We start from the raw sequence: 14,395 nt of genomic DNA, 5'->3' as shown, positions 1-14,395 counted from the left end.
TTTTGTTAATGAAGACATTTTTAATATGTATGTTTTATAAAATCTTTATGATATGAAATCTTGTAGAAACACAGTGGATGTATAATTTGTTGCATGTTTTTATATCTTTGTAACTGGATGTAAATGAGTTCATAATCAGCAGCTAACAGAGCGCCAAGATGTCACTACAGTCATGTGACTGACTGTCTTGAAGGAAATGTATGAAGTTTTTAACCACCTGGGTGTTGGTATAAACGTACAGGTGTGTTTGGATTCATATATCTTTTAACATTCTTTCCCAAATTCCCGCTTTTGATCGTTTGGTTATTCAAAATGTCTCAACTTTCTTTATCTCTGCAGTGAATCTGTTGGCAGCAGAGGCACCAGATTATCTTTTTATTAATGAAAATGACTTGTAAATCGATCATCTGGTCACTCTGTCGCCTGTGTGACGCTTTGAGCAACCATTAACTGAGCTGCATTTACATCTGAAGTCAGACTTTCCTGACCTTTTCTGACCTGTGATCACCTGCTGGGACTCCGGGTCGTGAGCTGTTCAACGAGAGGGGAGCGTCTTTTTATAAGCCTGAAGTGGTCAAATGTTCCAGTAATTAACAAGGTTAAAAGAAAAGTGCACATTAGCCATCATGTCATTAATGATCTCTTGACTCCATTATTGACTCCTGAAGTTACACAAAACTTTTGTTTCAAGAGAATTTATGTGAAAGTCGAGGTACAGTTTATTAGGAAAGCCCCGATCTGACTTTTTGAGTCCCGATACCAAGACCTGGGCTTTGGGTATCCACCGATGGTGAGTATTATAGTACTATTTCCAGTATAAAATTAATAATGTATTGGGAATCATGTTCTTTAACGTGAAGCTTCTGGAGGTGCTTAATTAAGTTGCTTGTGTTTTATTTTGTAGAGCTACCACCACCTCTTGAAACATTGGCTTTGCAGACTTGTTGGTGTAGCAAGCGTGAAATACCTCCAAACTACTGACCCCCTCTTTTTATCTTCCTCCATAATTGAATTGAATAGATCACCCTCTTTGTCACTGATACCCAATCCAGCTATTTCAGTATTCAGTATCGGGCCAATATATTATATTACATTTACATTCTTTCATTTAACCAAAGCAACTTACACATTGCTTTCTCACAGTGCATTCAAACCCGGGTCTCTCACACCAAAGGCATGGGTCTTATCCACTGCACCATCACCACCCCATGTTGGTATCAGATCGGTGCATCCCTATATCATTCTCGTACTCAGTTGTTGTAGTTGTAATGGGCACAATAAAAACAGAACAACAGAAGAGGTGCAAAATATTAAAAAAAAGATAATAAAGTACTGGAACTAGCCGTGCGTGTTAAAAAAGGCACGATGATTGCTGCCAAATCCTGTGGATGAACATTTAAACGTGTATTTTGAACCTGCTTCTAAATAGTTAATGAAATGATCTTGAAACAAAAGTTATGTTGAACCCAGAAAACTAAAAGTTGTACCAGTTTTAACCTTCATGTCGAGATCAAACCTGGCAGCTGTTTCTCTCGGAGCTGCAGGTAAACCGGTAGATGCGGCCAGTTAGTTTGGGATTCTGCACCCTGATGATGCTTTCTCACCTGTTCACCTGTCAGAGCTGCACATTCCTAAATAAATCTGCGTTTCACAGAATCACCACAAACAGCAACTGTCTCGTCACGTGGTCTGATCAGGGCCTGTTCAGATAGTGATTGATATCACACAAGCTTCTGTAGCAGGTGAGGTTGCTCAGGTAGCATGGTGCATCTCTAAAACAGAATGTGGTGGAAAAGTTCACTGCGAGCAGCAGAACCAGCCTGAGAGATGAACGGCTCGGGAAACCTTTTGCAGGTGTTTGACTTTATAAGCTGATTAAAGCTCTTCTCAGGTCGGCGTTTCTGTATTATAAAGTCTTTTATTCTAAAAGTCTAATAGTTTTCAGATACTGGAGTTTTGATTTCAGTGAGCTGTAATCATCAAGATTAAAACAAAAACAAGGGTTGAAATATGTCACTTTGTGTTTAATGAATCTAGAATATGTGAGAGTTTCATGAAAGAAAATAAACTTTTCCACCATATTCTTATTTTTTGAGATGCACCTGAAGGAAAAGTTATTGTTTGACCTTGGAAACTGCAGTAGATCAGGTCCCAAAGGCCAGCTGTGAGTTCACTTTCAAGAAACAGACCTGCAGAAAAACAGGATGTCTGAACGCCGCAGTAGTGAAAGTGAACAGCAGCTGAAAGACTTCACAGTGATTCTGCTCATAATCAATGAAAACATGTTATCAGGAAAACGCCCCGTTTGTCTTGATCCAACGTTCAAACGTGGCTGCAGTTTAACCAAAAGATGTCTCTGTGTTGAGCTGCTCCCTGGAGAACCAAAACCCTGCTAAGCTCTGCTGATCCAGAATCAATTAATAGGACTGCTTATTGATTCACACTGAAAGACAACATGTGAACCAACTTAGAGTTCGGCATGGGCCTGAAACCCAGACCAAGACCATCAGACTGGTGCTGCCAGATTTTAAGATCCAAACCCGACCTGAGACCCAAAGTCATGACTCGTTCATGACTGACCGTTACTGCTAAACACTGGCTACATGCTGTTTCTCTCCTCCCACTGGGGGACTGTGTGTCTGTAGTTTTTTAAATATTTGAAAATAACTTCACCTGAAACCAGTGTCGAAGCTTTATGCATCAAAGAGGCCCGAACCGGAACCAAAACCCAGGAACTCCTAAGAAACTGCTCCAAAAGTGCCACTTAACTTTAGCTTCTTTCAGCAGATTGCAGAGTTGTGGATTTCTTTTAATGTGTGTTAGGTTCATGAAGTCCACCAAAATAAAATCACACTCTGACTGGATCCTACTGAGAAAAGACTCCAGAGATGAATTACTCAACATATGACTTCCTCTATGAAAAAGACTGTCGTGTTTTTGACTCCTAAACCTCACCTTTTAATCCAAAATGAGGGAACATTGAGTAGAGTTTTATTTTGAAATGTCACTGAAGGTGTGTTACTGTGTTGACTCTGTGAGAAACTGTGCTGGAGGTTATCAGCTTTATCAGAAGAAACACAAAGTCTGCAGCTCCGTCAGACTCACGGTGAATATGAAGATCAGGCTGCAGCCACGAATCCAGACTTTCAGCGGTTTAACGAGCCGGCAGAGCGTTTCCAAAAACATAAAGATGCTCCACAACAATAGAAATGTGGAGAAAGGAAAGGAGTAAAATTAAAGTATATGCCGTCTGATTCATTCATAAAAGTTAAATTACCTTTTATTGTTTCCAGATTCTATTCTAAAACTTGTGTTACTTTAAGTCTTTGTTCCTGCTGCTTTAAACCTGTGTTTTTAGGTTGGTTAAATATTTTCTTAATGTGTGTGTGCAGTCTGAATTCTCACTGATGCAGCTGAAGGCCAGAAACCAGAGAGGTGCTGCCCTCTAGTGCTCAAAAGTCGCCACCACCAATGTTTTTGAAAACTGGACACCGGTTACTGGTTTTGAGTGAAAAACAAATATGAGATATTTATTTGTTTTAGAATCTTCATAAATTCATGTAGAGATTTTAAATGGTCTCAGCAGTGGGGGGAAAAAAGATAACAAACAACATAACCACCGTTCAAAAACAAGAAGAATTAAATGATTTATCATCAACACTGCAGTTAATCAGTGTGCAAAAGTCACGTTAAATCATTTTCTCTGCTGTTAAATGTCTCCGTAGTTTATTTAATCTACTGGACGTGTTTTTAGTTCTAGTTGAATGTTCACACAGCTCTGAACCAGTGGTGTAGTCTACTTTTTTGTAGTGAATATACTGTGTTTTTTCCCGAGCGAGCAACCCGCCCCAGAGCGACCCGTCCCAGAGCGAGCGACCCGTCTCAGAGCGAACCGTCCCAGAGCGACTAGCCCCTCAGAGCGAGCGACCCGTCACAGAGCGAACCGTCCCAGAACGAGCGACCCGTTCCAGAGCGACCCCTCCCAGAGCGACCCCTCCCAGAGCGACCCGTCTCAGAGCGAACCGCCCCAGAACGAGCGACCCGTTCCAGAGCGAGCAACCCCTCCCAGAGCGACCCGTCTCAGAGCGAACCGTCCCAGAGCGACCCATCAGAGCGAGCGACCCGTCCCAGAGCGACCCGTCCCAGAGCGACCCGTCACAGAGCGACTCGTCCCAGAGCAACCCATCACAGAGCGACTCGTCCCAGAGCGACCTGTCCCAGAGCGACCTGTCCCAGAGCGACCTGTCCCAGAGCGACTCGTCCCAGAGCGACTCGTCCAAGAGCGACCCCTCACAGAGCGACTCGTCCCAGAGCGACCTGTCCCAGAGCGACCTGTCCCAGAGCGACTCGTCCCAGAGCGACCCATCACAGAGCGACTCGTCCCAGAGCAACCTGTCCCAGAGCGACCTGCCCCAGAGCGACTCGTCCCAGAGCGACTCGTCCAAGAGCGACCCCTCACAGAGCGACTCGTCCCAGAGCGACCCATCAGAGCGAGCGACCCGTCCCAGAGCGACCCGTCCCAGAGCGACCCATCACAGAGCAACTCGTCCCAGAGCGACCCATCACAGAGCGACCTGTCCCAGAGCGACCTGTCCCAGAGCGACTCGTCCAAGAGCGACCCCTCACAGAGCGACTCGTCCCAGAGCGACCTGTCCCAGAGAGACCCGTCCCAGAGCGACCCGTCACAGAGCGACCCGTCACAGAGCGACCCGTCTCAGAGCGACCCGTCCCAGAGCGACCCATCCACAGAGTGAGCGACCCGTCACAGAGCGACTCGTCCCAGAGCGACCCGTCCCAGAGCGACCCGTCACAGAGCAACTCGTCCTAGAGCGACATGTCCCAGAGCGAACCTGCCTTACTGTCACTTATCAGTGACAGTGTTTAGTTGCAGTCAGTAGATGCGGCAGAAATACAGTGATCACAATGCTGACTAGTAAACTGAATCTGGTTTTCAAAAAATGAAAGACAAAGGAAAGGACATCAATCTGTACCTTTCTGTAAGAAAGGTGGCCGGCCTTTAGTCTGTGAGTGGTGTTAACCTGTTGGCTTAAGGTCCACAGTGAAGCGAGCTGCAGACTAGTGTTAGCCTACATTTCATCAACATTTAATCAGTGCAGGGAAACTTTTAGCAAGATATTAATTTTAAATCATTGTCCCTGCCCCTTTTAGCAGACTAACAGATGAGTCTGCAGCAGCCCAGTCTGCCCATTACTGCAGCCTCCCTGTCCCAGTGAAGAAGGTGAGCAGCACTGTGTTAATGAGTTAGCATCATGTCAGGGAGTCTGTGGGGATTCCTCTGTCTCTCTTGCTCTTTTTACCATAACAAAATAGAAAATTAAATATTTCTAAATCACAGAAACTCAAACACAAATTATTTTCTCACATAATGATCATTATGAAATGAATAAAATTAAAAAACACCTTCCTGTCTGTCCCGGATGCTGGACAGCAGCTTACCTCAGCCTGCATGTAAGTTACAGACTATATTAAAATAATCCAGTTTGATGCGTTTATTTAGATCGAATTATGGCCGTTAAATGACATCTATAGATACAGACTTTATTATTCCCATCATGAAGGGCAATTTATTTGAGAAGCAAATAGTGAACTGCATCCTGTATGCAGACTTGTACAAATCACCAGCAGTAAATTTTGTGCTAGTATTGAACTGCAAGAAGCCAGACACTTTAATTAGAGGGATGTAAAGCTTTTGATGAGAAAGTTAAGTCTTAGAGAAGTAGTGGCAGCTCTGGGCAGAGGGGGTCCAATTTGGGGTTTTTTGTCATGGGGCCCGAAAATTCCTGGTGGCCCCCCTCATACCAACCATGCTGTTACAGCTCCGTTAATGATGACGTCTCTGTTGCTTTCACTCACCAGGTAACGTTGTGACAGCATCAGCCCCATCTGGCTCGTCTCCTGTACCTTCAGTAACCTTTAACCTTCTGCTGCAGCCTTACCTAAACACTGTGAGTGAAGTTTGAGTTTGCTCTTGTTTCACATTAGTTCATTTCAAACCTGCGCAGACTGACCGCCACGCAGCCGTGTTGTTGTTTGCTGGGTGACGTCAGCTCCCGGTCACAGGCCACGGACGCCGCAAACGTCAGCTCAGAGCTGCGCAGCACAGACGGGGTGAATTTCTGAATGAACGTGTGAAAGTTCTGTCACAAAACGACGCTGTTACGCATCATCTCGCTGTTTTCAGTGGGTGTAGAGAAATCTGTGCTCCCTCTGCTCTGAACTCTCTGAACTCGCCCGTTTGTTCTTTAGGTTAGAAACCTTTCTGTTATTGATTTTAGAGGCGTCCATGTTTCCAGCAGCGCAGGAGGAAGTATGTCGCTCATCACTGATGTACAGCAGGATGTAGTTGTTGATCTGATGATTGTTTTCATTCCGGATCAATCAGCTGATTGTTTCCTCCATTAATCGGTTGATTGTTTGGTTCGTCACAGTTACTTATTAGTTACTAATTTAATCTGCAAATACTTTGATGATCGTTGAAGTTGTTTTTTTTAATGTAAAAACATTTCATGTGAAGATTTGCTGCTTTTCTTTTTGGTTATTTTAATGGATTTATAATCATTTTCAGGGTTAAACTGACTGAAAAAGCATCGTGAAGGCGTCGCTTTGGGCAATTGTGACAACATTTTCACTATTTTCAGAGTTTTTACAATCGATCAGTGGAGAAAATAATCATTACCGGAATTAAACAGTAAAATCCTTCTTTTAGATGAAGTGATAATGTTTAACAGTCACACGGGATGTTTTTCATTCTGCATTGAGTATAAGTAACTTTTTCAATGCAGTACTTTTATGACGTAGTCTTTTTACAGTGTGGTATTAGTACTTTGTCAAAAACCTTGACATAAATGACCCGAATGCGAACAAGCTGCAGCAATGGTACTTTTATTTACAATAAGTAAAACATGTAATTAACATAACACACAGTGGGGTGTAGTGAATCAGTAACATCAGCGTGTGTACACGATGAAATGAGCAGTGAGATGTAAGACGGAAAGCGAAAAGGAAAAACTCTCTCCCACAATGCCGCTGGTGCGTTTACTGCAGTAAAGGATCTGAATACTTCGTCCACCATTATTATTAACAAACATTTGTTTTATTCATATTTTAGTACTGTTATAATGGAGCATGGTGAATTTTTAGCTTTTTTGTTTTACTTGTTATTTCTCTATTTATTTATTTATTGTAACAAATCAAATTTCCTGTGAAGGATCAAGGTTGTTTATTGGTCCTCATACAGCACAAGGCTGCACAGAGAAACGAAATCTGTAGTTCCTTCATGCTACAAACACAACATATAACTAAGTGTAGGCTTATATTAAAATATGGTAACATATAAAGTAAAATAAAACAATATATACAGTTATTTATACACATACACACCCAGAACACATGTGTCTGTGGGGTGAATGTAAACAGCAGCAACCAGATGATGACTTCATCTTCACAATAAACATAGATGCATATATGGACTCCATCAAACATTCAAAAAACTGCAAAGCTCACAGGAACTAAACTCAACACTTATGACCTCGTGGAAGTGACTGATGTTGCAACTCAAGAACTGAAGCTGGTGCTTTAACCTGGACTTTTTCATTGAAATTATCTTCCCTGGACAATGAAACGCTTTATGTCTTTATATGTTGTGTGTATCCTGACGTTCTCAATAAAGTCAATAAAAAAAGAGCATGACGTGTGTTTGTTTACTGGCCGCCTGTGACGCACTGGTTGGAGCCACGTTCACGTTATGTAACAACGTGAACGTGTGTGACGTGATTCTTAGAAACTGCCTTTCACAGCAGCATAACTTTATTTATACGCCCTGTAGAGACAAACGGGTAAATATTTATTTATTTTGACGCTGATTTGCAGACTTTAATGGAAATGAGTTCAAACCACTTTACATGTAAATAGACTATTTTATTTCTTACATTTTCTTTGTGGTAATGTTTATCAAACAATATTTATTTGACCTCCATCACTGTTTTGCATGAGAATCACTAAAGATAAGTACAGGTTTATTGTTTGTGTAATTTCCTGAAGGTGGAGAGAAAGATGTGTGTGTTATCAGCTGGTACTCTGTGCTTCAACAGGATTTTCAATGCGTGCTTGTTAATGAGCGTCACATTGGAACTTTATTTAAACACACATTAATGTTGTTGTTGTTGTTGTAAAGTTATTTGATGCTCCGCTGCACGCAAACAGGTGAAAGTTGATGCTTCGTGACGGTGCGCGTGCTTCTGCCAGCAGCTGCAGAGTGACTCTGCACGCGCTCTGTTGTCACCACGTTGTCCTCTGGAGGGGGCGGGGGTCTCTACTCTACTATAGAAGCTGCCCCGCACCGGGACTCCCGCGGACTGCGGACCGGCCTGCAGCGACAGCCTCCCGGGCAGAGATGTCCCGCTCACCTCTCCAGCTCCAGTCCGGGGCAGAGTGGCCCTCCTCGGAGCAGGCCATGGAGAACGGCCACGAGGAGGAGGAGGAGGAGGGCGATCTGGACGACGAGGTGGACGCTTCTCATCTGGAGAGATTCATGAAAGACAGGAGGAGAGCCAGGTCCCTGCCCGCCTACCCGGCGGCGCTCCTGGACCGCGTCTCTGGGAGTATCGAGAGGAAGCGGGTGAAGTTCGCAGACTCCATGGGGCTGAACCTGGCCAGCGTCAAGCACTTCAGCTCGCTGGAGGAGCCGCAGATCCCCAGTAAAGTCCTGTCCAGGCACAAGAGCTTCCCGCCGCAGCAGCAGGACTTGCTGAACGACCTGTGCCAGAGCTTCAAGTCCAGTCTGGACACGGACCGGCTGGTCGCCTGCTTCCCGGAGAACCGTGAGGTGGAGCGGAGAGTCCAGCACCTCCGCGTCTGCCTGGAGAAGGTCGCCATCACCCAGTTTGACTTGCGGGGGCAGATCCGGGTCTTCACCAGCTGCACCGACAAAGAGGTCGGAGTGAGGTACACCTTCAACGACTGGCTCTCCTACGTGGACGCGCAGGCTCTGCCGGTGGCCGCGGACCAGCCGGGCTTTGTGGGAGAGCGGTTCAGCTTCACCGTGTACACGCCGCCCTTCATGGACCCCAGCTCGGCCGTGCACATGGCCGTGTACCTGAAGAGTGAGGAGGGGGAGTTCTGGGACAACAACGAGGAGCAGAACTACACCCTCAGGTACCACTGCATGCCCAGCACCACAACCTTTGTCAGCGCCGCTTTCCACGCCACCTGACCGGCGCGTGTGTCGTGCGTAAAACCTACAGATCTGCGCGTTAAAGCTTTCCACCAGTCCCGTCTGCTGAAAGAAATGCTTTGATATGCAGCTGCGGAATATTCTGTTATGTGCTGAGTCTTCTTGAGACAAGGGTTTCTGAACTTCCACTTGGATCGATGGACTTTGTCTCTCTGAGGAAACAGAAGCCCCGGACTTTAACTTCAACAACCTTCTGGATGTTTTGGACCTGTTGACAGCCACAAGTGTCTCTGCCTCACTGCTGCTCCTGGATTCTGCACTTTCCTCAGTCCACACACCTAAAAACAGATGTTCAGCTCTATAATTAAGGACAATAAACAAACACAAAGCCTCGCAGGCCTTAATCACTGGGACAAAACCTCATGTAAATGTCCATGGTGCTCAAATTAAAGGCTGCACCGGGGGAGCTGCTTGTCGAGGTAATTCCCGGGCTGTTTATCTGGCTTTGTAAAGCCCTGTCAGCGGAAATGATCACAATGAAAGCGCTTTTTATTTGCAAATGATCGTGTTTGCCAATCGTTAGTCTAATCTGACATTTCTGTTACCAATTTTAAAATGCAGATTTCAGTCAAAGACCTTTAGAGTGATTCTTACTACACATTCGTTTTATTCCCTTACGGTTTAAAAAAAGTCAGTTTGCAGACTCCTCTTGTAGGCTAATCCATGGCACTGATCATCATTCTGATCAATGTGACATTATTGTTGCTTTTTAATGCAGCTTGAGTGCAGGTTGTTGTGAAAAACGCTGCACTGCCTCATGTTCACATTACACAACTTTCAAGACTCATTTTTATCCTCTAAGGAAGTATAAACAGGGAAGCAGTGGCTCCCTGAACTGCAGATAAAGCACATTAAAATGAATAAAATGCAGCTGTGTAGTCTGTAAATTGATATCTATGATGTTTGTTGGATGTACTTTAAATAGATTTTGCTAAAATATGCAAAACAACCAGTATGGACCTTTAAATTTAGCCAAAAAAACCTTTTAATTCAGCCTGTCAGCTGATTTTCTTTAAGGTGTTCCAACATCTGGTTGTTCAGATAAATCCTTTGATGTCTCATGATGCTGAAACATACCCTGCAGCCAAAAACAGAATAAAAAAAAAAACGCCTGGGGGAAATTAACTGTTCATTCATTTTGGAAAGATTCTGCAGTTATTTCAACAAAGAGATTTTAGAAAGAATTGTGCTGAGTGGAAGATTTTGTCAAAGTGATCTTGTTCAATAAAAGCTGATTTCAAACCAAGACATGGATTTGCAGTGGTGTTGAATTTTGCATTTTGATATGTGAAAGATTTACTTTCTACTCTTCCTCTTTGCCATCTGACAGGTGGAATCACCACTTTACAGATTCATGTTTCATATTTAACATGAGAAAAGATCATAAACCCTGAAGTCTCGGATGTTTCTGGTTTTGATTATTGATGCATTAAGACAGGGACTGTTCATCACAATGTTTACTTTGGATACTTGGGTACATTTTACTGCTGACACTTAACAATACAAGACTCACATCCTCGCTACATGTCAGGCAGACATAAAACAACAACTTTACTGACCTCTTTAGCTCCAGCACACAGGTTTACAGAACAATCCTTCACTGAAGTTCCCGGAAACAGATGTGAGGACGTTTGATCCACGGGCTCAGACGGTTCAGTTCTGCGGTGGAACGCCGGCCCGCTCATGAAACACAAGAAACAGACACAGTCTTCTCTTTGTGAAACAGGACGCGGGAGGAAGTGGGTGACTGAAGACGCACAGCAGACAAGATTCAACCACAACCAGGTCCAAGGTTTCAGGTCTGACTCCAGGTCTGTTCCTTTACATTAAATTACATTTAGCCGACGCTTTTATCCAAAGAGACTTACAGTTGCTCTACATGTCAGAGGTCGCACGCCTCTGGAGCAACGAGGGGTTAAGTGTCTTGCTCAGGGACACAATGGTGGACGTCCCAATGAGGAATTGAACCCGGGTATCTCACACCAAACCACTGTTCCATCCCACTCCTGTGCCTGGGATGCTCAAATCTTCCAGCAAAGTACGTCATACATCATATAAATCATCTTAAAGGTCCCATATTCTGCTCATTTGAATTTTGGGTTTCTACTAGAAAATATTTTATGGTGCTTTATTGTTTAATCCCGTCCACTGCTCCTCTTTCACCTTCTTCACCACCTCTTTTTTAGCTATTGTCTCTTTAAGTCCCCCCCTTCCCTGAAAGCCCACTTTATTCTGATTGGCCAACATCTGGAAGCTTCCTGAGGGGCAGGAAGTAGCTGGCAAAGCTCGGCATCGATGTGGAGATCAGGCTATGTGAGACTGCACCTCACTGATTACTGTGAAAAAAAAAACAATACAGAACTTTATTCTCTGGTTTTGGTGAAACTGGATCAGAGGTTAGTTGAGCTGGAGGGTTTCCAGTATGTCTCGCAGAAAGTGCTTTTATTGTTATGAAGGTAAATATTTTCCCTCTGATGTCTTTCAGCTGCTCTGCCTCAAGTTTTGGTGATTTTGTTTGTTACTTTAGCCGCTAACTACTGCTAACAATAGCTAGTTAGCTCGGTTAGCTGTGCAGCTAGCCGTCCTATTAGCGGACTGTGCACGGACGGGAAGCTTGGCGTGTTGGTGTTTACACCTCCAGCGTTAGTACAGAAGCTCTGGACCGCTGCATTAGGCGGAGCCAGATGATGACGGTAGTTAGCGGTTAGCGGTGTATTTATTTGGCGGGGCCAACTACTGCACTGAAGCGCTGGAGGAGGTCCTATCCTCCAAACAGCGTGTTTACACTCACGTTTACTGAAAGACTGAACAGGGGCAAAAGAGAGAGGATGTTTTTTAGACAAGATTGAAAAGACAAGTGGATTTTGTGTAATCCTGGTCCATTAAAACAGAAACTGTGTTTAACACAAACAGTAACAGCACAGGTTGAGGTTTACTCTGCTTTCCTGTATAATCTAAAAACAACATAGGCTAACTGTAGCCTCAGTAGCGCCCTCGTGTTTTAATTACACACCAGAAAGCTAAACTGCTGGATGGACGACAACTCTTTGTTGAGATTTTATCACCAGGTGGGGGTAAAATGTAGCGTTTGTTCTGAGGGCGGCGCCAGAGGAAAGGTCATGTTCCCTGAATCCAAAGGGTTTATCCTCTGTACGGTGGCCATTTTGGGACAGACTCAGACTCTACCTTGTCAGATTGAATCGACTTTAATCAGGCTAAAATGGAGGACATGCGGTTATAATTATAATATATAATAATAATTAGGGCAGCCCCCGACTAAAGTTAAACATTTTAACACCAGACAAATTCTCTGTTTTTTTCACAAATCGCACCCTGCTGATCATACTACCCATATTAGTGTTAGCATGTTGCCAGTAGCAAACGCTACCATGTTAGCATGCTAATGCAATGGTTAGCGGAACATGCTAATGATCACAAAAAAAAATTAGTAAGCTATTAGATTAGATCAGTGTGTGAATTTTAAGGCGTATCCTGATCCATTTAGATTAAAAGACTTGTCTCAGGCTCGTCCACACGGGTCGACCTTCTGCTACGTTTGCTCCTCCCGTCCAGACTAAAACGGAGAAAACAAAGACCTAAAACGCTGCAGACCCCGTTTTTCATTTTGAAACTCCAGGTAGCGTTTTAGGGAAAACGGGCAAAAACGGAGGACTTTAGAAACAATGACGCAGACGCTCGGCTCTCTGATTGGGTCTCATAAGTCATGCAAAGCAGAAACACGATGCTGCAAACATGAGTTTTTTATTTGGTATTTTTATTGAAATATTTTGTACCGCGCAAACAACACTTACAGCCTACATATGTACTGTGCATGTCGCCGTCTTTAGTAGTCCCAGCTCGTTATTGGTCCATGCAAAATAAAATCCGGTGCGGTTCTTTGAATGTCTTTATTCTTTCGCCAAATCTTCTACGGAACAGACCATCTGCTTCATGTGTGCACATGAAGCAGATGGTCTGTTGTGGACGCGGCCGTCTTCCTCTGTTCACAGTTCTACTGAGAAAAATATCGCACGATAAGGAGGATCAGGTTTGATCGGTGTGAGAGATGAGAAATCCAAAAAAAAAGAAAAAACAAAGGCGATGAGAAGCCTGATGACCTGTTTTTTTATTTTATTTACCATTTATTTATTTAATTAATATTTTACACTGCAGTGTAGCTTTTACTGTCCCCGTTATTCAGGGTTAAATTTTTCTAGAATCAGATATTTCTTGCTTCTTAAACTCAACTCCTCCATCATAAGCAGTCGGACAAATTCTTAACAGGGCCGAGCAGAATCTCCAGTGAAGCTCTCCGCTGGTCGTGGTGTTCTCGTGCAGGCCGCTGCTGTTTCGACCGCGAATAAGAGGAAGTCTCGTACGAGAGATGGGAAATCAACAAACAATAGAGGGTGAGAAGCCTGATTATTCGGAACCAATCAGAGTTTTGGATGAAGCTTTTTAAATTGCCTTGTTGTTGAAATATGCCGTCCAAACAAACCTGCCTTGCAGCCATAACACACAGTTCTCTTACATTTTCTGCAGTGTGCGTTTGCGTTTGCTAATTTACAGCGGACCAGGATACCAGCCAACATTATTCTGTACGTGAGATCCTCCAGGTCTGTCCTCCTGTCTGTCTCTGTCAGTCATCTTTACACGAGGGCCAAAGTTCAGGAGTCCGACGCCTCTGAAAATAGTCCTGTTGACAAACCTGATGACATCTGTTTGATCGGTCAACACTGACAGAGATTCAAAGGGATATTTCAGGTAGAAAGTGGAGCGGCGCGCCACGGCCGTCTCATGATCACTCAGAAACAACCTCAGAGACACATGATCACCTCTTAAAATATGTTTTTGTGATCGCTGATGCAAACAGTTTGGCATGACAGATGGCTGTAAATACAACAATACCCACGAGGCTTGGCTGCGTGCTTCAGGAGAAGAAGCCAGTCAGAGAGCCAAAACCCTGATGTCTCAATTGTTGAGCAGCACGGCGGCTCAGTGATTAGCGCCGACGCCTCTCAGGGTCTTTCTGTGGGGAGTTTGTATGTTAGGTTAATCCTCCCGCAGCGCCCCCTGACCGCCGGCTCTATGCCTGACCTCCAACTAGAAAAAGTACCATGAACGACACTTGAAGTAAAATAT

At 44.1% G+C, this 14,395-nt stretch overlaps 3 protein-coding genes across 3 annotated transcripts in view; all 3 read left to right on the top strand.

The window, feature by feature from the left end:
- Window positions 1-1,668, top strand: part of LOC119913628 (cytochrome b5) — a 10,984-nt gene extending 9,316 nt beyond the window's left edge. Inside the window, exon 5 of the mRNA XM_038732930.1 lies at window positions 1-1,668. This exon is cut by the window's left edge and continues 306 nt beyond it. The gene's annotated coding sequence lies outside the window, so the exon portion shown is untranslated.
- Window positions 1,502-4,875, top strand: LOC119885786 (protein IQ-DOMAIN 14-like). The gene is made up of 2 exons (XM_038696050.1): window positions 1,502-1,544; window positions 3,836-4,875. The coding sequence occupies exons 1-2, from the start codon at window positions 1,502-1,504 to the stop codon at window positions 4,873-4,875; spliced, it is 1,083 nt and encodes a 360-aa protein (XP_038551978.1).
- A 3,441-nt stretch (window positions 4,876-8,316) lies between these two features.
- Window positions 8,317-10,501, top strand: ppp1r3g (protein phosphatase 1 regulatory subunit 3G). Its single transcript, XM_038732929.1, has one exon. The coding sequence runs from the start codon at window positions 8,414-8,416 to the stop codon at window positions 9,230-9,232; it is 819 nt and encodes a 272-aa protein (XP_038588857.1). The 5' UTR covers window positions 8,317-8,413; the 3' UTR covers window positions 9,233-10,501.
- The last annotated feature ends 3,894 nt before the right edge of the window (window positions 10,502-14,395 follow it).

This window comes from Micropterus salmoides, unplaced genomic scaffold (assembly GCF_014851395.1).
Source record: "Micropterus salmoides isolate LMB-PRFRI ecotype aquatic unplaced genomic scaffold, ASM1485139v1 Ms_hic_scaffold_1, whole genome shotgun sequence".
Lineage (NCBI taxonomy): Eukaryota > Metazoa > Chordata > Actinopteri > Centrarchiformes > Centrarchidae > Micropterus > Micropterus salmoides.
Note: the sequence above shows the minus strand (reverse complement) of the source record. Positions and strands in the feature narration are given on the sequence as shown.